The sequence below is a fragment of the Mirounga angustirostris genome, unplaced genomic scaffold (assembly GCF_029215605.1).
Source record: "Mirounga angustirostris isolate CCGP_5_RB_7025 unplaced genomic scaffold, mMirAng1.0.hap1 SCAF_10, whole genome shotgun sequence".
Taxonomy (NCBI): Eukaryota; Metazoa; Chordata; class Mammalia; order Carnivora; family Phocidae; genus Mirounga; species Mirounga angustirostris.
The window spans coordinates 135,206,466-135,232,475 of record NW_026991718.1 but is presented as its reverse complement, the minus strand read 5'-3'; the positions used below and the strand labels follow the sequence as shown (position 1 = coordinate 135,232,475).

General features: G+C 34.6%; 1 protein-coding gene across 1 annotated transcript in view; it reads left to right on the top strand.

Annotated features, from left to right (window-relative positions):
• SYCP2 (synaptonemal complex protein 2) overlaps positions 1-26,010 on the top strand; it is a 77,064-nt gene that overhangs the window by 42,362 nt on the left and 8,692 nt on the right. Inside the window, 17 exon segments of the mRNA XM_064573560.1 lie at positions 2,220-2,319; positions 3,173-3,330; positions 5,144-5,213; positions 5,510-5,567; positions 6,105-6,238; positions 6,379-6,818; positions 15,020-15,147; positions 15,920-15,956; positions 18,350-18,420; positions 18,510-18,567; positions 19,033-19,088; positions 19,523-19,580; positions 20,030-20,198; positions 22,112-22,149; positions 22,649-22,819; positions 24,148-24,346; positions 25,567-25,769. Coding sequence (XP_064429630.1) covers positions 2,220-2,319; positions 3,173-3,330; positions 5,144-5,213; positions 5,510-5,567; positions 6,105-6,238; positions 6,379-6,818; positions 15,020-15,147; positions 15,920-15,956; positions 18,350-18,420; positions 18,510-18,567; positions 19,033-19,088; positions 19,523-19,580; positions 20,030-20,198; positions 22,112-22,149; positions 22,649-22,819; positions 24,148-24,346; positions 25,567-25,769 — 2,148 coding nt within the window.

Below are 26,010 nucleotides of genomic sequence, written 5' to 3'. Positions count from 1 at the left end.
GTTTATCTTCCTGCATCGAAATTTTAACTCAATTCTGAGACCTACAAGTTCATTTTACTCTACATACTGACCACGTTAGTAAGGTTAACTGCTTTTCTGCCTCTTTTTATGTCACACTAATTCTTGCCTCTATACCTTCATTCATGTTGTTTGTCCTTTTTTTTTTTTTTTTTTTTACCTTCCCTCATTTAAAGTGCCCTTACAATTGCAAGTCTTGATTAATTTTCACTTTTCTTCATGGACCTTCTCCTGTTTTAGTTTTTACTAATATCTCACCTTTGGGCAACTTTAACTCTCACAGGCTCGTCCGTACATTTTTTCATGTTGATGTTACTCACTGTTTTTTCCCCATTAGTCTTGTGTCCTTCGTTAAATGAAAAATGCCATCTTCTGTTTTCTTTGGACAATTAAATTATAAAAGCCATTTTCTATGTTTTTATATCAGGGTCATAACACGAGTACTTATTTAAAATGCTAATTCTTAGGGCCCCCCTACCTTAAATTTATTGTCATAAACTCTAGAAGTAAAAATCTCTAAGAAACAGTGCACTGTTGTTAAATACCACTGTGTTTTTGTTAAGGATTGACTGAAGCATTTATATGAATAGGTAACTTCCCAGGTCCCATTCACTATGCCACTAGGAACTGTCTTTTCTTGAAGAATCCATTGGTTCAGTAGTTTGTTTTCTGGTTAATCGTAGAATTCCTCCTTTTCCTCTCCTTTCCACCCTTCCTCCACACCCCGTTTACAGAACTATTAAAAACTCCTGCAGTATTTTTTTCTTAGTCTTAGGGGCAGGTGCCTTTTGAAAACCAGATCTCCTTTGCATCTTTACAATTTGTCACTATCTGCTCCGTTCCATGGCGTCCTCTGAAACTCTTTTCCACCTCTGTTCAGTGACTCTAGGATGAAGTTAGAAAATGCACATCTTTACTGGAACCACTGGCTCTGGTGCCGCTGAGGCTCTGAATTCCTGTAGCTACTTTTTACTCCAAAGCTACTTTAGTCCTCAGAATATTAATACAGTTTTTAAAAATGTGTGAAAGTTTTGAAGAATTCTAAACATTACGAAAGCATTCACAAACAAATGTATATAAATTTACATAACTATGTATCCAAATATCATACACTGAAATAGAATAAGAAACTGAGCCATTGGTTATAGATACACTCAGTATCAATAAAATATTTTCAGCTAGTATATAAGGTGCTATATTTCATATGTATGGGTATTCTAGAAATACTTTTTTTTAAATTTTTTTTCATCATTATTTTTTTTATTCTTATGTTAATCCCCATACATTACATCATTAGTTTTAGATGTAGTGTTCCATGATTCATTGTTTGTGCATAACACCCAGTGCTCCATGCAGAACGTGCCCTCCTCAATACCCACCACCAGGCTAACCCATCCTCCCACCCCCCTCCCCTCTAGAACCCTGTTTGTTTTTCAGAGTCCATCGTCTCTCATGGTTCGTCTACCCCTCCGATTTCCCCCCCTTCATTCTTCCCCTCCTGCTACCTTCTTCTTTTTTTTTTTCTTAACATATATTGCATTATTTGTTTCAGAGGTACAGATCTGAGATTCAACAGTCTTGCACAATTCACAGCGCTTACCAGAGCACATACCCTCCCCAGTGTCTATCACCCATTCACCCCATCCCTCCCACCCCACCCCCCACTCCAGCAACCCTCAGTTTGTTTCCTGCGATTCAGAATTCCTCGTATCAGTGAGATCATATGATACATGTCTTTCTCTGTTTGACTTTAGAAATACTTTTTAAAACAAGTTTTGGCTACCTATTCAATACTAAATATTAGGATAAAACCTTTCAAGTCAGCCTAAAACACAGAAATTTTTGGTTATCATGTTGTTTATAAAATACCGTATATCAGGGCACCTGGGTGGCACAGTTGGTTGAGCATCCAGCTCTTGGTTTTGGCCCAGGTCATGATCTCAAGATCCTGGGTTTGAGCCCCAGGTGGTGCTCTGTGCTCAGCATGGAGTCTCCTTGTTCCTTTCTCTCTGCTCTCCCCCCTGCTTGTGCTTTCTCTCTTGCTCTCTCCATCTATCTCTGACGTGAATAAATAAAATCTTTTAAAGAAGTACCATATGTCCTTTGTGTGTAGTCAAGGTAAAATGCTATGGATAAAATTACAGAATATTTAATTTCAAAACAGAATGTGTGTTTACTGTGGCTGCTTCTTGTGGTTTCAGATAATTACTCCTAGCAAAAGAAAAATGTCTGAAGCATCAATGATTGTTCCTGGTGCAGACAGATACACTGTGAGAAGTCCAATTCTTTTAATCAACACATGTAAGTTTTATAGTCTTAAAAGACTTTTAACAAACATTTTTAAAATCAACATTCTTTAATTCAGAGATATTCTGGGCATAATTTACATAGAGGATAAGTTGGGGATATAGAAATTATTAAGATATGAACCACAAATGTCTTCTAATTGTCAAGAAATTTCAAATTTCTAAGAAAGGTATATTGGTTATTAACATGTAAACATTATTCAAAGTATTAATACCCAGCATTAGTAACTTATTGTAATTTGAGTGAGAGTCAGCTGTAACATAGTGGATAGAACATTGAATTAATCAGGATGCTTGGGCTTATTTCCCTACCCCCAGGTGTGTACTTTGTACAGATTATCCTCTAGTTAAGTTTAGAACCGGTTTTCTTTTTATAAAATGGAACTAAAGTGTCTATCTCATCAAGGTGTTTAGAAGACTAAATAAAAATCATTCACTCAATGAGAAATATTATGAAACATTTAGATAGTGCCTGGTACATACTAAGGACTAAATACAAATAAAAAAATAATACTGTATACTAACTGCTATAAAGCACAGTCTTATTTAGTATATATGACAATTTAATAGTGACCTTCTGTTTCCAAAATCCAATTGCCTACTGGATAGTTACTTAATGTCCAGTAGGCTTCACAATAAATTCATCTTTCCACCCTCTCTGCCAGTTTTTTGTCTCTTTCTTACCTTGGTAAATGGCATCTGTATACTTTATTCATCTGAACCAGAAACCTGGGACCCATCCTAGCACCTCCCTTTTTTACCTTCCTCATCTAAAAAGTACCTCAATAATAGCAATATGTAATTTTAGAAGCCCTATAAATATTACAGTCCTTTGTCCTCCTTTTTAGCACCACCACGAAGAGGAAGAATTAAACCACCACTGCAAATGATGAGTTCTACAGAAAAACCTGATACACCTAAAACATCAGAAAGTGGAGTGGATAATGCTGTATTTCTTATATCTAGACCATCTGAAGGAAGAAATAGTGGAGATAATACAGACAAAGTAATTTTACTTTGAAAACATTTTTAAAAATTAATTTTATCAATCTATTGTAGAAATACATATTGAGCTAACTTCTTTTGCAAGCAGTGAGGGCCTCACTTTGTTTAAAGTACCATCACACACACACACACACATATATATACATACATATATATATATATATACATGTGTACATGTATGATTTATTGTTTTTGAAAGTCAGTTCCTTCTGACAGGACCTACTTACTGTGCTAACAGTAAAATTGAGGAATATCCCTTCAGTATAACTCTGATTTATGTATTCAGTAGGAGAAATGGACTTGCCATCATTCTTTAGTTTATTATACAAGTTAGTGTCTGCTAGAAATGTAAGATACACATGGAGTCTGTCCTTAAGTATCTCAAAGTTCTAGTGTGGAAATTAAATAAATTAATAAGATAATTATAATATTGTATAAATGTTCTCAGATTGTACATATAAGATGCAGTAGGAACCTAGTGGAGGGGCAGTGCCTAACCGCAGAGCTGGAGGGGAGGGTGAAGATCAGGAGATGCTCCTTAAGGAGATGGAGAGTGAGTTGGTTTTTGAAGGATCAATAAAGGTTAGTCAAATGGACATCAAGGAGAAGGGCATTCATTCCAGGTAGTTGAAGGGACAGAACAGAGAATAGCTGAGAGAAAATTATTTCTTTGTGAGGCGAGGTAGTCAGAGATACAGATAAGTAAGTTTGTTGATGAGAAATGCCTAACAGCTTTTGTTTTCATTGAAGTATGAGGTGAACATGGTGAATTTGTCTTGGCGATATGCTGAAGTAGAGGGCTCAAGGGTGTAAAGACTTGAAACAGTTACTAAGATAATGGGGAGGGTAAGTGAAGGATAATGAAGAGTAAGTAAAGGTGTTAGGTTGAAGGCCCTTTCAATTTAAGACTGAATTTTATGTGTCATTTTTCTCCAACAAAGCACAGTAAAAAGGAATAGGTGGTGGATTTAAAAAAAAAATGGTTATGTGGCCAAAGGATGAATGGTGCAAGAGTTGAAGATACTCGGGAAAAAAGTCAAAAGTAATTGTTCAAATTAATCAGCTGAGTGTTCCTTTATTAGGGTGCTGTTGTTCAGTGGTGTGGTGTGGTCCTGAGTGTGGTAGGATGGTGGGCATCCCAGACCTGGGCTTGCTTGTTCCAGTCAGGGAGCCCTTCTGTCGTTGTGACAGCCAACACGTACCTGCATGCTTTCCTACTGCTCCTGTCCTGGGATGGAGAACTGCCTGCTAGACCAAGTAGTGAAGACAGCCAGCATGAGGCACTGCGTCTTAGCCCGGAGGGCGTGTGTTTCTGAGTGATGGCAGATTGTTATCAGATCTGTGGCTATGAACAGAGGGAACCTTGGTGGAGGCAAGAAGTTACCTGTTCAGTGGCCACAACTTTACAGAATCCTTTAATATTCTAGAATTTCCAACTCTTGTGTGTATGTTAGTGAAAAGACAGAATAAATGCAGGCTGTGAGATCAGCTGCAGTAGGAGATGTGCCACGGTGATTCTAGAAATTGTCAGTTACAGATGAGAATGGAATTATTGTACTAGCTGTGGATGAGATCAGAAAGTTTGTAGGCTCTTCTGCCTTGTCTGTAATGAAAATTATTTTCTTATGTTTTAGAATAAGTAGCATTCTGGAATGGGCCATAACCTTTATGAAACAATAGAAATACTATCCAACTTTTAATAGCAAGGCAAATTATTTTAAAGGTTTTAAACTTTAATACTCTGACTTTTAAGAGTTGTTTTCATGTAATGCCTTGATTTAAATTTACATTACCATGTCTCCTCTGTGTTATAGCATATCAAAATGGCTAAAGTTGTAAAGAAGACAGAAAATAAGGTTGTTGAATTCCCAAACCAAAATATGAGTAAGTACTTTTTTGGTTTAATTTCACCTTCTCTTTTAAAAAATGTATACACTTCATATTTCCCTTTAACTCCACTGGCTTTCATTGATTTGAAAAAGAAAGATTTAGAATGAATGCATTTGGCTTTATGAAAGGAACTTAGAGGTTACAAGGAAATATAATACAATCTCTATTTCCAAGAAGATCAATCTCTGTATCCTAATAATGTGAATCTTGATCAACTTCTATACCAACTCCCATTTTACCCTGCCAACTGCACAAAAAATTGAAAATGCCATAATTTTTATTTTATTTAGATGACCTGCAGGATATTGTTCCAGATTCCCAGGCAGTGGAGAAAATAGATAAACCTGTGTAAGTATGAACAAAACCATCAAATAAGTTAGTATATATTAATGTTGTTTTTATATAAATGTGATACATTTAAAAGAAAAGGCTTCTATATTCTTAGAATGTAGTATTGGCTCTCACAGTAATCAGCTCAAGTATTACTATGATTGCACAATGGGGAATAGTCTGTGTTTTTTTCATAGCCACCAACATTACTCTTTTCCAAATTGAGAGACTTAAAATGAGATTTTTAAAATAATAAAGTATGAATGTGAAGAAATTTAACCTAGTTTAAATACACAGTAGAACATGTAAGATATGTGAGATATATTTAAGTAGATATGAAATAATAGCAATAATGGAATTTTTTAATAATAGTTTTTAATCTGATCAGTTACATAGTAAGTTTTAACTTTCCTAATGACTTACCAAAATATTTTCATACTTGACTAATGAACTGCTATCAATAAACATTGACTAAACAAAAAAAAATCAAGGTCTCATGTCAGAGTCATAGGCTAATGTTTTGTAATACATTAAGCAAGTTATTTTATTTTCCAGGTTACGTGGTGTTTTGGACAACATCCGTGGGGAAAAGATGCCCTCCAAATGGTCCTGTTGGACTCCTGTAACAAATATTAATCTGTGTAATAACCAAAGAGCAGATACTTCATCAGGAGACATACTCAGTCAAGGTGAAACGTTGTTTCTCTGTACACAATAGCAGCTCAGGGAAATACTCATTTCTTGCAATGTCTAATATCTTTGATTTTAACAAATTTATGTATTACCAGCTTATTAATTTAATAAGGATTGGTTTTTATTTCTCCATTAGATGTTACTGTGAACAAAAAACTTAGGAAACAAAAATCATCCTCTTCAATATCTGAGGATAATTCTGAAGAAACAGAAAAGATGCACTATAAGAAAAAAACAATGCAGCATAACAAAATAGAGAAAGCAAAAGTAGGAGTGTGCAAAAGAGACACTCAGCAACGACTAAATCGTGCTAAACATTCGGAGCAGAAAAATACTGAAAATACCAAGCAAAGTGATTGGCATATTGAATCTGCAACTACTTTTAAGTCCGTTCTCCTAAATAAGACAGTTGAAGAATCTCTGATCTATAGGAAGAAATACATACTGTCAAAAGATGTGAATACTGCTATTTGTGATAAAAGCCCTTCTCCTAGAAAAAATGTGAAAAGTCATAGAAAAGCAGGGAAAAGATTAACATCTGAACTTAATTCCTGGGATTTGAAACAAAAAAAAATGGTGAGCTTTCAGTGTGTTTGGTTTCTGCATACCTATAATATGCCTACCTAATGGCATAAGACAGTGAAAGAAGCTTGATGGATTGCTGCAGATTTAACATTTGTGAGACCTTGTTCTTTAATTCAAGTCTCCAGTCTGAGAGTGAGTGCCTCCTGAACTCTCTCACCTCATCCTAGTCCCTGTCCCCCCACCCCCAAACCAGTGCGGGCAGGTGTGTAAATAGGTGTGGTGTGAATGCACCCTGCAGCTCCTTGTGTCCTCCTGATGGTTTTCTTCCGCTCTGTCCGGCAGATGCTTTGAGCATGTATATAGAACTGTCTGTACCTCTCTTAACAGTGCTTACCTTTCTTTTAATAAATGGTTATTTGTGTCTGTTTTTCTCCTTGTTATAGCCTATTAGAGTGTAAAGACTGTGTTCATTCATCATTTGTTTTCCTGCATGGCCTAGCTCAGTTCTGCACATAGTAGCATCTGAAACCATTTCTTGGATTATTGCATTAGAGTTTGATAGGTTTTTTCAAAGAAAAGGAAAAGATGTAGGCGAAGTGCAGGAGACTGTCTTCTGCTGTCCTCTTGCTCATCCCTGTTGGAGTCTTTCCCTTTTCCTTCAGAGTAATCATCTGTAGGACATCTCTAGGACAGTTTTAGCTAGTCTGCACCATACTTTAGACCAAAAGTTTACTTTTTTTAGTAGTTACCATAAATATTTTTTTGCCATTGCTATCAAGATGCAGATTAAGAAAACTTTTTAATTAGAATACATTCCACTGCCAATAATAGAATCTGTTTTTCACTCTTGCTTAGAATATGCAGGTCTTATAGCCTTCTATTTTCATATATCTTCCAGAGTGGTATTAATACCTGGACATAGAGTTGATGTAAAATGTCCATGTATTGGAGCATCTCTATATGCAAATGAAAAACTTCAATAGATAATTTGTAATTGTTGTTTATACTTAGACATTATTTCATTTGTCTTGACCATCCTTTTTATTTTGTCTTTAATCTGCAATTCACTTTCTGTGCCTGATTTGGCTACATTCTTCTTTAACCAAATCCTTTTGAGTCACTTTTTCTTGTTTCTTAGTATGCTACTTTTCTTTCTAGTCTTAGCTGTGATTTAGTTCTTCAGATGCAGGGGAAGTAAGTTCTTTTTGTCTGAATGCTGAATGTTCTTCAATTTTTATTTTAAACTGTTTCCTTTGGAATTTAGAATTATTCCCTGAGCTAGTCAGTGTTTTTTTTCCTGGGACCATGGAAACTGATCATCTCTTCTAAACTATGCTCTGATTTTTTAAAACCCAACTTCCTGTTTCCAGAAGTTCTCTTCAGTCTTTCATAGTGTTGCTCCCTGTGTTACTATACGGGACTTCCTGCCACTCACATGCATGATGACTCTCCTCTAAGGTAGTCATCCGATCCTGCTTCTGTTCCTGTTCACTAGATTAACCAGAGAAACAGAACCTCTGCAGCTCGGCGGCGATACAGATTTCCCAAGTTGGCTCCAATTATGCTGGAAGTTCTTAAATCATACACTCACTATTTTAGGGGAGGTTCATTTTCGCTACATTTAAAAAAAATTTTTTTTTTATTCATGTGACAGAGAGAGAGGGAGAGAGAAAGAGAGGGAATATGAGCAGAGGAGAGAGGCAGAGGGAGAGGGAGAAGCAAACTCCTTGCTGAGCCAGGAGCCTGATATTGGGGCTTGATCCCAGGACCCTGAGATCATGCCCTTAGCTGAAGGCAGACGCTTAACCATCTGAGCCACCCAGGCGCCCCTATTTTTGCTACATTTTTATCAAGCCAAGTAAAGTAATCTCAAGAAGAGACAGTAAATAGTAACTTATGATCTACATATAAAAACATAAACTTAAAAATGATTAAAATAGGGCACCTGGATGGCTCAGTCTGTTAAGCATCTGACTCTTAATTTCCACTCAGGTCATGATCTTAGGGTCATGAGATCAAGCCCTGCACTGGGCTCTGTGATGGGCGTGGAGCCTGCTTGAGATTTTCTCTCTCTTTCCCTCTCCCTCTGCCCAACCCTCCCTACCCCCACTTTGACTTGCTTGCAAAAAAAAAAAAAAAAAAAAAAAAGTAAATTTTTTGTTTCTATTGTATTTTACCATAATTAAAAAAAAAAAATGCCTGATTCCCAGAAAAAGGTAAAACTAATGACTAGAATCAGGAGAACTCATATCTTTAAGAGTATTGTGGGGAGTTTTCTCTTAGCCAAATTACTGAAAATTATGCAGATGATAATTGTTTGTAGTCCTTCCATTTTTAAAGTAATAGTATTTTTTACCTTTTTTTTTTTTTAAGTAATCCCAACACCAAACGTGGGGCTCGAACTGATGATCCCGAGATCAAGAGTTGCACAATCCACTGACTGAGCCAGGCAGGCACCCTTAAAACAATAGTATTTTTTAGAGCAGTTTCAGGTGTACAAGTACACTGAGAGTTCCTATATCCCCTTCACCCACACCCTAGTTTCCCCATTATTAGCATCTTACATCAGTGGGTACATGGGTTACAAATTATGAACCAATATCAATACATTATTACTAACTAAAGTCCATAGGTTAGAATTCACCCTTTGTGTTGTATATTCTGTATGTTTTGATAGGTATACAGCGACAGGTATTTACTATTACATTATCATACATAATAGTTTTACTGCCCTAAAATTCCCCTCTGCTCCCTACCTCCTCACACTCCTGGCAATCACTGATCTTTTTACTGTCTCCGTAGTTTTGCCTTTTCCAGAATGTCATAGAGTTGGAACCATATAGTATGTAGTCTTTTCAGATTGGCTTCTTTCACTTAGCAATAGCAATGATGCTTACTCCATGTGTTTTCATGGCTTAAGAGCTCGTTTATTCTTAGTGCTGAATAATATTCCATGATATGTATGTACCAAGATTTGCTTAGATGTTCACCTATGGAAGGACATCTTAGCTGGTTTCTATGGTTTGACAGTTATGAATAAAGTTTCTGTAAACGTTCATTGTGCAGGGTTTATGTGGACATAATCTTCCAGCTCACTTGGGAAAATACCAAGGAGCATGATTGCTGGATCATATGGTTAGAATGTGTTTAGTTTTGTAAGAAACTTCCTGTCTTCCAAAAGTGGAAAAAAGGGCTGTACCATTTTTGCGTTCTGAGCAACAGATGAGAGAATTCCTGTTGATCTATATCCTTGCCAATATTGGGTGTTGTCAGCGTCTTGGATCTTAGCTATTGTTATGTGTGCTTGGTGGCATCTCATTTTAATTTGCAGTTCCCTAATGACATATGAATTTGAGCATCCTTTTATATTTTTATTTACCATCTGAATGTCCTCTTTAGTGAGTTGTCTATTCAGATCTTTTGCTCATTTTTTAACTGGGTTCTTTGTTATTGTCGAATATTAACAGTTCTTCGTATAATTTAGATATAGGCATGCCATGTTTTATTGCACTTCATAGATACTGCGTGTTTTTATGAATTGAAGGTTTGTGGCAGCCCTGTATTGGGCAAATGCATTGGTGCCATTTTTCCAACAACATTTGCTAACTTTATGTCTCTGTCACATTTTGGTGATTTTCATAATATTTCAAAGTTTTTCATTATTTTTATATTAGTTATGGTGATCTGTAATCAGTGTTCTTTGATGTTATTATTGGCATTTTTTGAGGCACCGTGACTGCACCGATAGGATGGCAAACTTAATAAATGTATGTTTTCTGACTGCTCCGCCACCTGGCAGTTCCCTCATCTCTCTTCCTCTCTTTAGGCCTCTCGGTTCCCTGAGACATAACAATATTGAGATTAGGCCAGTTAACAACCTTACAGGGGCCTCTAAGTGTTCAAGTGAAAGGAAGAGTCACACGTCTCTCAGTTTAAGTCAAAAGTTAAAAATGATTAAGTTAATGAGGAAGGCATGCAGAAAGCTAATATAAGCAAAAACCTCGGCCTCTTGTGAAACAGCTTTATTAGTTCTGGAGGAAGTTTGAGTGGCCTGGATAGAAGCTCAAACCAACCACAAAATTCTCTTAAGCCGAAGCCCACTTAAGAGCAAGGCCCTAACTCTCTTCAATTTTATGAAGGCTGAGAGAGGTTAAAGAAGCTGCAGAAGAAAAGTCTGAAGCTAGCAGAGACTGGGTCATGTAGTTTAGGGAAAGAGGCCATCTCCATAACATAAAAATGCAAGGTGAAGCAGCAAGTTATCCAGATGATCTAGCTAAGATAATTAATGAAGGTGGCTACACTAAAGAGAATTTCAGTGTAGGCAAGATAGCCATATATTGGAAGAAGATCCATCTAGGACTTTTATCACTGGAGATAAGTCAGTGCCTGGCATCAGAGCTTCAAAGGACAGTCTGACTCTCTTGTTAGGAGCTGATGCAGCTGGTGACTGTAAGTTAGAGCCGGTGCTCATTAACCATTCTGAAAATCCTAAAAAATTCATTTTTAAAATATTACTTCTGACTGACAGTGCACCTGGTCATTCAAGAGCTTTGATGGAGATATGCAGGGAAATTAATGTTTTCATACCTCCTAACATAACATCCATTCTGCAGCCCATGGATCAAAGGGTAATTTTTACTTTCAAGTCTTGCTATTTAAGAAATACGGATCATAAAGCTCTAGCTGCCATAGATAGTGATTCCTCTGATAGAGCTGGGCAAACTAAATTGAAAGCCTCTGGAAAGGATTCACCATTCTAGATACCATTAAGAACATTTGTGAATGGGGCACCCAGCTGACTCATTTGGTTAAGCATCCGACTCTGATTTTGGCTCAGGTCATGATCTGAGGGTCATGAGGTTGAACCCCGTGTCGGGCTTCACGCTAGGCGTGGAGCCTTACTTAGGATTCTCTCTCCCTTCTCCCCCGCCCAAAAAAAACCTTAGTGATTCATGGAAAGAGGTCAAAATATCAACATTAGCAGGAGTTTGGAAGAGTTGATTCCAACCCTCATGGATGACTTTGATGGGTTCAAGACTTCAGTGGAGGAAGTAGCTGCAGATGTGGTGGAAACAACGGGAGAACTAGAATTAGAAGTGGAGCCTGAAGATGGGACTGAATTGCTGTGATCTTGTGATAAAACTTTAATGGATGAGGAATTGCTTCTTATGGATGAGCAAAGAACATGGTTTCTTGAGATGGAATCTACTCATGGTGGAGATGCTGTGAAGATTGACAACAAAGAATTTAGAATATTACATAAAGTTAGTTGATAAACATAGGCAGGGTTTGAGAGGCTTGACTTCAATTTTGAAAGAAGTTCTGCTGTGGGTAAAATGCTATCAAACAGCATTGCATGCTACACAGAAATCACTCATGAAAGGAAAAGTCAGTCAATGGTGGCAAATTTCATTGTTGTCTTACTGTAAGAAATCGCCACAGCCACCCCAGCCTTCAACAACCACTACCCTGATCAGTCAGCAGGCATCAACGTTGAGGCAAGACCCTCTACCAGAAAAAAGATTACAATTTGCTAAAACTCAAATTATTAGCATTTTTTAGCATTAAAGTATTTTTTAATTAAGGTATGTACTTTTTTTAAGACATAATGCTATTGCACATTTAACAGACTACAGTATAGAGTAAGCATAACTTTTATATGTACTGGGAAACTGAGTTCATTTGACTCACTTTAATGCATTATTTGCTTTATCACTGTGTTCTAGAACCAAAACCACAGGATCTCTGCAGTATGTCTGTACAAGTCCTTTGTCAGATATGTGTTTTACAAAAAGTTTCTGTCTATGGCTCACCTTTTTATTTTTGAAACAGTGGCTTTCACAGAACATAAGTTTTTAATTTTAATGAAGTTCTACTTCTCAATTTTGTCTTTCATAGATTGTGCTTTTGGTGTTATACATAAAAAGGCATTGCCAAACCCAAAGTCAACCTAGGATTTTCTCCTCTGTTATCTTCGAGGAGGTTTATAGTTTGCATTTTACTTTTAGGTTTATGATCCCTTTTGAGTTAATTTTTGTGAAGGGTGTAATTTCTGTGTCTAGATTTGTTTTTTGTTTTGTGTTTTTGTTTTTTGTTTTTTAGCATGTGGATGTCCAGTTATTCCATCATCATTTGTTGAAAAGACTGTCCTTTCTCCATTGCTTTGCTTTTGCTTCTTTGTCAAAGATCAGTTTACTATATAAATGAGGGTATTTCTGGGCTTTCTGTTTGCTCTCTGTTTTGTTTTATTACTCTATTTGTCTATTTCACCAATACCACTCTATATTGATTATTGTATCTTTATAGTAAGTCAAAGTATGGTAGTGTCAACCTTCCAACTTTGTTCTTCAATACTATATTGGCTATTCTCGCTGTCTTGCTTCTCCGTATACACTGTACAACCATTCTGTTGATATCTACAAAATAACTTGCTGAGATTTTGATTAGGAGTACATTGATTCTGTAGTTCAAGTTGGGAAGAACTGACATCTTGACAATATTAAGCTTCCTATCAATGAATGTGGAATTTCCTTCCGTTTATTTAGTCTTTGATTTTCTTCATTAGTCATGTATAGATCTTGTACATGTTTTGTTAGATTTATACCTAAGTATTCCATTTTGGGGAGTACTAATGTAAATGGAATATAACTTCAAACTCTGGTTGTTCATTACTAGCTTATGAGAAAGCAATCAACTTTTGTATATTAACCTTATATCCTTCAGCAGTGCTATCACATTTGCTTATTTTAGTTCCAGGAGTATTTTTGTTAATTTTTTGAGATTTTTTTTCTACATAAACAATGATGTCATCTGCGAACAAAGACAGTTTCATTTTTTTCCATTCTGTATGCCATTTATTTCCTTCTCTTGTCTTACTGCATTCATAGGACTTCCCAGTTTGATGTTGAATAGAAGTGGTGAGAGCCGGCATCTTTCCCTTGTTTCGACCTTGGTGGGAAAACATGTAGTTTTTCTCCATTAAGTATAATGTTAGCTGTAATTTTGTTTTTTTGGAAGATGTTCTTTATCAAGCTGAAGACATTCCCTTCTATTCCTAGTTTTCTGAGAATTGTTATCATGAAAGGGTATTGGGTTTTGTCAAATGCATTATATGATTTTTCTTTAGCCTGTTGGTATGATACATTATGTTAATTGATTTTCAAATGTTGAATCAGACTTTCATACCTTGAATAAATACCATTTAGTTGTGGTATATAATTCTTTTTAAACATTGTTGAATACAATTTGCTAATATTTTGTTGGTTTTTTTAATCTATGTTCATGAGAGATAGTGGTCTGTAAGGTCTATTTCCTATCTTGTATTATCTTTGATTTTGGTGTAAAGATGATACTAGCTTCATTTAATGAGTTAGGAAGTATTCCCTCTGATTCTATCTTCTGGGTGATTGTGGAAAATTGGTATAATTCTTCCTTAAGTATTTGATAGAACTCACCCGTAAACCCATCTGGGGCCTGGTGCTTGCTGTTTTAGAAGGTATTAATTAGGGACGCCTGGGTGGCTAAGTCAGTTAAGCAGCTGCCTTTGGCTCAGGTCATGATCCCAGAACCCTGGGATTGAGTCCCGTGTCAGGCTCCTTGCTCAGCGGGGAGCCTGCTTCTCCCTCTGCCTGACGCTCCCCCTGCTTGTGTGCTCTCTCTCTCTCTCTCTCTGACAAATAAAATCTTAAAAAAAAAAAAGTATTAATTATTCAATTTCTTTAATAGGTATAGTCTTATTCAGATAATCTATTTCTCCTTGTATGAGTTCTGGTAGATTTTACCTTTCAAGGAATTGGCCCATTTGATTTAGGTTATCAAATTTGTGGGCAAAGAGTTGTTCATAATATTCCTTTATTAACCTTTTAATGTCTATAAGAGTGACAGCCTCTAGTTTATTTCTGACAGTAGTAATTTCTATCTTTTCTCTCTCTCTCTCTCTCTTTTTTTCCCTTAGCTAACCTGGCTAGAGATGTATTGATTTTAGTTTCCTTTAGTTTTTAATACGATTTTTTTTCCCATGGATAGAAATTTTTATTTTGTTCTCTACAGAGCACTCTGCACCATTCTGTAAACTGTTAAATCTTATCCTATGTTGTTTAATGCCTAACAAAGCCCAGACTTCCTAAATAATTTCTTATCTCCTTTATTTCTCTTTGTAGTTATATATAGAACCAGATTTTTATTAAATGTTCCTTTATTTTCCTTTGAAGGATTACTGGTAGAGCTTTAAAGTAACTTATAAATTGTTTCAGAGAGGAAAGTCAAAAGAGAAAGGATTTACTGATGCAGCAGAATCCTTGATAAACCAAATTAATAAGAGGTATAAACCAAAGGATGACATAAAGTCTACAAGAAAATTCAAGGAGTCTTTGATTGACAGGTATGTTCTTAAATTTTAGACATAATTTTTTTTCTGACACACAACTAAATTATTTTACACCATTTTAAGAAGGTTAGTTTTGAACATGTTCAAGTAATACAACTTTCCAGTAGAAAACACCTAGTTATTTACTTCTAAAAATAGTAGCTGTTTAAATTATACAGGAAGGGAACTGACTTTGAAATTAGTCATTGTAGTAGGTGATTATTACATTTTATAAAGTATCAAAAATACCATATTGATACAGCATACCATTTCGTAAATAAATCTTTAGGATATAGACATTTTAGGATTTTATTTATTGAGCCTAGTGATGAGTAAAACTAAATATATTTAAATATATTGCTTAATGAAACATGAAATTTAAATGAGCTGAAATGAGTTACTTTTATATAGTAAATATGTATTTTTTCGTTGGCAGTCTTTCTGAAGGTTCTTTTCTTATTGCAAAATGTTTCTTTACAGGTTGATTGGTGGTTAATTCATATTTAAATTAATTCTGGCCTTAAGATAAGACACAAAACAATTTCTCCCAGCAGAACCATTCATTTCCAATTGCTTGGCACCTCCTACTGCATGAATGATTCAGCTTATTAACAGTTAGTGTTGCTATTTGCTACAAGTGAAGTTGCAAAAATATTTATATATATATTTATAGCATATTGAATGTAAACTTAGTGACCCAAATGTCTTACCTTATATAAAAAGGCTTTTATGAAGAATATTCTGATACTGAATTGCTTTTTTAATTTTGACAAAACCTTTCTTATAGTGGTTTTTCAAACAAATCTGATCTACAGCTCAGTAAGGTAGGTTTCATTTATTTAACTACACCAAATGTATAGTCAAACTCTATATGATATTTGACTGTAAACATAAAATAGAATCACAGTATAGGGTGGAATTAGTGTTTTCAGCATGTTGATAAATGGATAAACAACCGACAATTTAGTGGCAACTACTCAAAATAGTCCTCTTTCTGTTCGGCTTTTCAAAAAGAAATGTTTGTTTTCCATATGTGAGTGTGATCTTTTCATTTTCTGGTACGTGATTCAATAAATCTTTATCTTCATTTTTTTCCCTAGTTAATCCCATCTCTTCTGACAATAAGATCCTTAAGTCTCTGTTTTTTGTTTTTAAAAAAATTACTATTCAGGCTTAAAATACCAATTATCTTTGATTTCTTCTTCACAATTTCTATCCATTTTAATTTCAAGTTTTGAGGTTCACCTTCTGTATGTTCCTCTTAAATCTCCCCTCTGCTGCCTATGCAACTCCTTTTTCCTAGTTTGAGTTCTAATTTCTCGTCCCTAGATTATTGCAATAGCCTTTATGTAATTCTTTTTGCCTCTAGTATTTCTCTTGCCAAGCTGTCATTCTATTCAGTACAAGCTTTTTTTCTTTTTAAAGCCCCCGTCAGGCCATTCTCTTGTTCCAATTCCTTCTTTGGTCCCTGTTGCTTACTAAGTGGAGACTCAGGCTGGCTTCCTAGTCCCTTTGAATAGTCCATCTTTGGGGCACCAAAATTTGCCCACAAATTTGATAACCTAGTCGTTAAGCGTCTGCCTTCGGCTCAGGTCATGATCCCAGTGTCCTGGGATCGAGCCCCGCATCAGGCTCCCTGCTCCGCAGGAAGCCTGCTTCTCTCTCTCCCGTTCCCCCTGCTTGTGTTTCCTCTCTCGCTGTGTCTCTCCCTGTCAAATAAATAAATAAAATCTTAAAAAAAAAAAAAAAAGTCCATCTTTATTTCCTAGTATTAGCTCCCTATGCACGTCTCCTTTCGCTGAAGCAGAAGAACTTGAGATTCCCTGAAGTGTCTTCCAAGTGTTTATTCTCTTTTTCTTCCCCTCTTCAGAAAAAAATTTGAACTGAGTCAGCATGCTCTCACATTCTTTTCTGGTAATCAAAACTTGATTCCTCCTTGCAAGTCTTGCTTCAGAGTCTGCCTTCTTTTTAAAAACTTCCAAGGTGTCCTGACTCAAAATCCAAATGGGCAAGAATTCTGAATCTACACACCCGATTTCTTTGTACCATTTTTTGATATTTTACTCACTGTTGCCGTTCTTTTTATCTTTCCTGTGTCTTCTAATTAGCATGTTTCTGCTTAGAATCATCTTTGTATCCTGTATAACACTTTCGCTCCCTTTGGTATCCTTTTTAATATTTTGGCTTATTTTTGGTGTCTTCTGTAATACCTAACACATGCTAACACACAAGAGATGAATTGAACGGGTGTATGTAAATGCTGGCAAAAATCCTATTGGAAAAGATAACAGAGATAAGTGATCAGAGGAATAATATATTAAGGGATAAACTTTGAAATAATACAAATAATTATATATAAAACAGCCAAAATACATAGTAAAATTTAATATGAATAACAACTAAAATGAATAGTTTTAATATTTCCAACTTATTAGACTTCAGAGTATTTCTGTTCAGTAATCAATCATTTAGTGATATTAATAGTGGTTTTACATAAACCTTAGTCTCTCCCAAAGTTTTTCTATTTACGACTTTAAAGCAAATGAGTCTGGGAAGAAAAGAAACGTGCTTGCTTTGTGATTCTAAAATCACTAAGGTTCAGCTTGTAGGATAGCATTTACCTATGTACAGGAGTGTCAGTGCAAATAAAGATGTAATTTACAGTGCTTTCAATTATGCTCTTAGATTTTATATTTTATATTTAATTTATATTTTATATTTACATTTTATATTTAATTTTATATTTTATATTTACATTTTATATTTGATTTACGGTACTTTCAGTTATGCTGTTAGTACTTAAAGTCTTCAAAATTTTTATAGGTGTGGATGTTTAATACTTTTATTCAGTTTACATTAAGGAAATCGTTACAGGGGCGCCTGAGTGGCTCAGTTGGTTAAACCACTGCCTTCGGCTCAGGTCATGATTCCAGAGTCCCGGGATCGAGTCCATCATCAGGATCCCTGCTCGGTGGGGAGCCTGCTTCCCCCTCTGCCTGCCGCTCCCCCTGCTTGTGCTTTCTCTCTTGCTCTCTCTCTCTCTGTGTCAAATAAATAGATAAAATCTTTTAAAAAAAAAAAAAGGAAATCGTTACAGATGTAAAACATGAGTAGAAACAAGTAGAAAATATATGAAACTATAATTGCATATGTTGTTTGTTTGCCAAGTATACGAATGTACAAGTTTGAATGTTATATAAACTTCTTTTGTATTTAGGAAAAGGTTCAGAAAAAAAGTTATAGACAACTGAAGACTACTTTTGTTAATGTTACTTCTGAATGCCCATTGTAAGTAATTTTCCATAGATCTTAGTTTAATTCATATTTGAAGAAAATTTATTATATAATGGAGTTAATATTTCTCTTCATTTTTACAGGAATGATGTTTACAATTTTAATTTGAATGGAGCTGATGAGCCTATTATAAAACTTGGAGTAAGCTAGAAATCAGTATTTTGTATTTAGTATTTATTTTATATTCACTGTATAGTTATTACAGTGTGTTTTTTGGTTTCCATTCTCTTATAGATATGCTTTAAAATATTTTAGAATTTATTTGGCACCAACTTAGGTATATTTGGTTTCCTTTCAAATCCTTTGGACTAAAGTAGAGAAAAATGGGTAATTGGGCTATGGGGGGACTCACAGTACTACATTAAGAAAATCACTTTCCTTCTTGATATAAAATTTTAAAATAATTACTCCTATTTATTATGTTTTTAGTATATTTTATAGTATTAGCTTTCTTCTTAAATATAAAAATATTTTAGTAAAATTAATTTTATTAGATGCATCTTATGATAGGAAGTAATAGAAACCAGATTTTATATGTTTATTTTTTTAATTTTTGTTTGCCTTATTTCAACACTAAGAAAATTTTAATGTTTATTCACAATATAGATCCAGGAATTTCAAGCTACAGCTACAGAAGCCTGTTTGGATAATTCAATAAAATTGTAGGTGCTTTTATAATAATTAGATGTATCAAATTAAAATAAACTTCTTAATTGTTCTTTTTCTTCAATATTTCCTCCCAGTTTGTCTGAGAATTTTTAATATATGAGAAGAATGAATAAAAATGCTACTGGCATGATTACCCCCATTATATTTCTAATATTTCAGCCTTTGCTTCTAAAATTAATATGCAGATTCTATGTACTTTTAATATTAGTTGTGTCTCTTAGATGATAAAACTGAAAGGACTTAGTCCTTTCATCTGACTTTGTTATTTTTACAATTAACTGAGGTCAGAGAGCATAAGCAACTTGGCCAGAATTATATAGTAAATTAGTAAAAGAACAAGGCTGAAAACTCCGGTCTGTCTGGTGTATGTTACCTTAAGAGAGCAAATAATAAAGTTAATTAAAATTAATGCATATTTTTGTTTAAGGATAGGTTTAAGGAATCATGATGAACTTGAAACTTCTCTCAAAACAAAAGATAAAAGAGTAAGTTATATCCTAATTATTTTAAAAATAATTTTCCAATGCCAAAGATGATCACAGATCTAGAAAACAATTATTTGGATTTTTCCCCCTCTGTGAGATTATCCACGTGCCTGCTATGACTTTGGCATGGTCTCTGAGCTATTTGTAATCATCTAGTAATAAAAGATATGATAGCTTTGGTTACCTTCTTTGATGACATCGGCTTTTGTCTCTGTGGTCATAAGTGGTTTTAACAACAACAAATTATGAATCTCAATCTCTGATCTGGATTTCTGAGAGACTTTCTAGGTATGTTTTCCTTAATGCCAGGTAAATTAGTATGCCAAAAAATTAAGAAGTTAGTTTTTCTGCTCTTTGGGATTGTTGTGTTTTTTTTGGCTTAACTTACCTTGCATAGTATGATGAGACACATTTCTTCATCTATTACAAGGATTTTTTTTTTTTTATAGATTGTAACAAATCCTAAAAAGAAAAATCTCTTTAGTGATACTGACACAGAATACAGATGTGATGACAGCAAGACTGATGTTAGCTGGCTAAAGGAACCAAAATCAAAACCACAGCTAGTAGACTATAGCAGAAATAAAAATGTGAAGAAACCTAAAAGTGGGAAATCAAGTAAGAAATCACTTTTTAGAGAAATGTTGCAAATGATTTTACCATTTCAACTATATGGAATGTTTTGTTGGTTGATAAGTATATTTGTATATGTAGTTAGTATTTATAACTACATAGCCTTGTGAATAGAAAAGAAGAGCAAATACACCACACCACCACAGTGGTTTTGTTTTTTGTTTTATTATTTTTAGTAATATGGTTATATATAAATTATTTTTTTTACTGGGGTCTTAGAGACACAAAATATGATTGTCATATTTTCGGTTCATGCATACTCTCGTTTGTCTACTCATGGCTGTGATTCAGTTATTTAGCAATTATTGTGAATGATGTATTATTAAGTATTCATGAAACCAGCACTCTAAGCAAAAATCAAGTCTTGCACATCCCATTTCCTGTCATACTCAATGCATATACTTTTTAGGAATTCACATAGAATTCATATAAAGATATATTGTAAGGAAAACAATTTTCTTGCAGAAATATTTTTGCCTAAATCTTCCACAGATTATCTTCCCAGCATATGGCTTCTGCTTTGTCTAGTGACTCTCTTGAAGTAGTTGGATAAGAGTTTGCGGTATGGGTTTTTAGCTAGACCTAATGCATTTTCCTAATCCAGGAAAATGGATTGTTTGCTAAAACACGAAGATTTCATATATTTCATTTTTAAAAGAAGACAACATAACTCTGAACTTTTAAATTGATAAATATTTTAAGGGAATCAGCTTTTTTATGTCAGGATAAAAATAACCAGTCATAACATTTGTGCTTGTGTCGGGGGGACCAGTGATGGCTTAAATAGAAGTAAAAATAGAAATATGGAAATGAAGTTTGGCATGTGTTCATAAATGAGGCTGAATCTTGAAAACAGATGAAGCCTATCCTGTATATGAGGAAGAGAAGCAGCAGTATTATCATCTGTAAAAGAGACAAGTCTGAAAGAGCATCACGTGCTAGTGCAGGGAGTGCAGTATTGGGGTACTTGGAACACAGATCAGACTTGTGGGAAGATGCTGAAAGATGTACTACATCTGGTCACGTGTCTGGACTTTGAAGCAGCGTGTCCTAAGCCAAGGGGAAACATAAGATTCACATGCTCTCAGGGAGTTTGCAGTCATTTGTAACAGAGAGTAGAATACTGTCATCAGTAAATACTTCTAAAATTGAACCTCTGAGTGAATTGTTTAAATGGCTGAATGACTACAAGTCAATATGTAGGGGCTGGCTTATTGCCAGGATTGGAAGATCTTTCTCCCAGAACTTCATTGCTTCCTTGGCTTGGATAATCCCATTTCTTAGGCTTCAGAGAATATTTAGAAAGTTGATTGTGCTTGAAAGACAAAAAAGGGAATAGAAACTAAAGCTATTCTCAGCAATATGGATGAATCTTAGAAACAAGGGTGAAAAATAAAGCAAATCATAGAATATTACCTATGAGATGATACTGTCTTATAAAGTTCACTATATTGTTTAGGGATATATATCTGTGAAGTAAAACTTTAAGACCAAGTGAATGAGAAATAATTCAGGATAATGAAAATATTCCCTCTTGGCAGAGGGGATATTGAGCATCATAGAGAATACACATAAATGGATACATAATTATTCATAATCCAGCTCTTAAATTGAATGGTAGATGTATGTAGGTGTTCACTTTCTAACTTATGTATTCTCTTGCATGTTTAAAAAGTTTTAGGAAGTAAAGGAGGAGAAAGGAAACTGGTAATTCATATCCTACCAAACATTATAAAGTTATCAATGTCAATTTAGCCTCAGATCATCTTGTAATTTAAATTTTTGAATGAGTTTAAAGATATATTCTTGTTATGATTTTAACTTCTATGCAAAAATATTCTAATAAATTTTAATGCCAGTTCTTATCTATTTGAAAAACTTATTTTCTTGAATTGCAGGATCATCTTTAGAAAGGGGTCAACCAAGATCTAAAGTGGTAAAGCCAAGAAGTTTGTGTTCAAACATCACTTTAAAATTATTTTTCTTCTGTCATGTAAAAAAATTCATTTTTCATCTCATAATTTTATCCTTATTGTTACTTGTTTTTCTATAATTGTTCTAACCTTTGCATGCATCCTCCTACCTTCTGCCTTTTTGGATCATGTTGGCCTGTTTTAGGTCTATTTTATTCTGTGGTTTTAGGAACTTTTCATATCTCTGCTTCTCTTTTTTCCTCTCCTCTTTTTTATGTAAGTTAGGTAATATATACCAGGCCTCTCAGAGCTTTAATGACAGGGATAAAAAAAAAAAGGTATAAAGAAGATATTTGGGCAGAAAGATAAAATCCCGTCTTTTAAAAATGTTAATCAAGAATCTTTTTTATTCCTACAAATATTTTATGTATTTCTTGTCACAGTGCCAATTTTATAGAAAATAGCTTGTATTTCTTATATCTCAAATATTGATCTAATAATTCAGAAATTTTTCTCCTAAAGACACCCAACAAAAACATCACCAAAAAGGTAGAGGAGACAGTTCCAGATGGGAGAACCAGACTTCCACGAAGAGCGGCAAAAACCAAAAAAAATTATAAAGATCTTTCAAATTCAGAATCAGAGAGTGAACAAGAATTTTCACATTCGTTTAAAGAGAAATTGCTAGTAAAGGTAAATAGATATAATTCAGATTAAAAATTTCTGAAAAGCCTGTGAAAATACTAAATATAGAATATATTTTTGCAGAAATGTCAAATTTGTCACATTTTAAGATTAACCTTCTATATGAGAAATTTTATAGACTGAAAATTGATCTTTAGGCAATTTTGTGATAAGTTGGCATTAATGTTCCAAAACAGATGTTTGACTCTAGGAAAATGATAACTTGAAGATAATATCTTTGAATTAGAAAAATGCTTGATTTTTCCAAAATTTTACTTCAGAAAAGTACAGACTGTTGGGAAGCTGTGAATCTTTCTCTTGAATGGACCTGAGGTTCTTCCCATTCACTGCCCACCTGTGTCCATCCCTGGTTTCTGTCTTGTAATGTTACAGATGTATCAGTAGCCATCTGTGCTTTAAAGCTTTTTTAACAAAGTAAAAAACAAAACAACAACCCAGTGCTTACAGTGTGCCAGGTGCTATGCTAAGTACTTTAACTTCTTAAACTCTCTTAAGTACCATAGGTGACTAGTACTTTATCGACATCTCATTTTACAAATGAGGAATTGAGGCTCAGAGAGATAAAGGTACACTGTTCTGATTTCCCAGCATTGAACTTCCACCTCCCCTGTTTATAACCTTGCTGCCCTTTGCTTAGATGATTTTAAGGACTTTATAGCTTATCTCCACATTTTCTATCACTTCTTACTTTCATTTACTATACATATAGCTGGCTAATTCTTCCCAAGCCCCCTCTCCTCTTATCCCTCTTCAAAGAAAAACCCTGAAAATCTCCACATAGTGAAATATTCAGTGCATCAGAATACCTCTGCAAGCTCATTTCCCCAGTTCCCTGGTATATACCCAGACCTGAAACAGATGGAGTAACCTGTGACTCCCAAATGGGACCTGTGACGTGCTCGCTTTGGCAACACATATACCCAGTGAGACCCGTGACTCTCCACCCCCTGTGCTCTATCAGGGTCCCCTGGCCTTAGGAGGTCTTCCTTCACCATCTGCCTTTACAACTCCCAAGCATGTCAGGTACCATGAAATCCAAGAACTCTTTCTGGTTTACCTAAATTGAATATAATTTTCTCCTTACAGCATTTTGTTTGTATTTCTTAAGCTATTATAATCCATGTATTATATTTTCCTGTGAATTTGTCATACGTCTTCTAATATATTAGAAAGCCCTTCACTACTCATATTGAGGCCCCTGTTATGCCTGTAAGTAGTAATAGAAGATATTTAGTATTTCAGCACAATTTGTTTTATGTGTCTAAGTATAAATTATTTGCATTCAAGTATGATTTGAAAGTTATCAATACATTTAGGAGGAGAATATCCATTCCAGAAGCAAAACCATGAAGCTTCCAAAGAAACAAAAGAACACCTTCTCTGCTGAAACACAAAAGGATATATCAAAAGGATGGAAAAATTCAGCTCTCCTAAAAGATGCTATAAGGGATAATAGCCTTGGCTTATCTCCTATATCCTTATCCGGGAGCCCGTCATCTATAGAAGTAATGAGATGTCAGTATCATTTTTTCTTTTAATTATTCAATAAATTTCTAATATGACTCTGTGTGAAAATACAGTTGATGATTAATCTTAAATATGCCCTTCAAAATTATAGGTAGTCAAAACTTCATTTTTTGAACTAGTTAATGCTGGTAACTTGGTCTTTGTGAAATAGACATCAGGACAGTGTCCCTGTGACATTCGTCTTTCATGATAGGAAGTTAAAGATCAAATGCTTTATATTTTATATTATAAAATATTTAACGTATATTTACAAATTATAATGTGAAAGCTGAATAAACTTTTAGGTTTTTAATCCCCAAATATATTTAATAACATGAAATTTAATAACATGAATGATGGGGATTTCTACTTTTTTTTTTTTTTTTTACATTTCATTGACAAAAGTCTCCAAGGAATATCATGGTCATTCTGTGGACCCATAGCAGATTATCTTCATGATTTGAGGTTTACTTTTATTTAAAAATAACTGACAAAAATTTATATTCTTTGGAGCTCTGGTATACACACACACACACACACACACACACAAACATACACATATCACACACTTTTCCAGCATAGAAACTGTAAGTTTGTACTTTTTATCTACTTCACTTCCTTTTAAGGATATTTTAAAGCATTTCCAAGTATCCATCTTTTCAGTTAAAATTCGGGATTTAAATAAGTTAACATATACTTCCTCCAAAGTAGCTATATTGTTCTTTTCTAGAATATTTTCATAGCGCTCAGGACCACTGACAGGTCAGATAACCACATACTAGAAGACAGATGTACATGCCCTTATCCGACCTGAAAACTGTCTTGAGAATTCATTTATACAAAGACTTATTTTGGCTATGAATTTCCTCAGCTATATATGAAGGATTTAGATAAGATGATTTCCCAAGCCATCTCCAACCAGAAAATTCTGTGACTTTACTATTTGACTGTATTGGCTATGATGTCAAAATACTCAAGATAATACTTAGGTTGATCATCACAGAGCAGCTCATACCATAGTTCTTATGATTACGTTTTAAATTGAACTATATTTTTCAGAGTTTTACATATTTGGTCTTGATTTATTAAACATTTACCTTTTTAAATATAGATAAGATTTGAGGATTTGATTAATCATTATATTCTTAGAATTTAATCGTACTATTTCTGAAACAGACACCAGTGATGATACCTGCCATCTGTTTTTTGTGTTTTGCGAGGCATTACAGGTATAGAGAAAATAAGAGAAAGGGATTTTACTCAGGATTATGACCGTGTAACAAAATCCCTATCACCTTCTCCAAAAACTTCATCACCTGAATCCTTAAGCAGTAAATACAGAGTTGGAGGTCCAAAAAAGTCGCCTAAAAACAGTGATAAAAATTTATGTGCAAGAGAAAGTTGCTCGCCAATTCCACGATCCTTCTTGTTGGTAAGAATATACATTATTTTTTTCCTTTATCAGATATATCTGAAGAGGGTAAATCATTTGCCTCTAATCTTAATCAAATATACATTGCTTATCCACCTAACATAGAGTTCTGGGTTTGGTCTGCGGGAGAAGAATAACCTACTGATAAGTAAAATAGCCTCCGTGAAACTTCTAAGACTAATGAGTAGCTGTACGGGAGGAAGGTTGTGTGGTGTGGGACGTACTAAGTGCTACTAGGAGT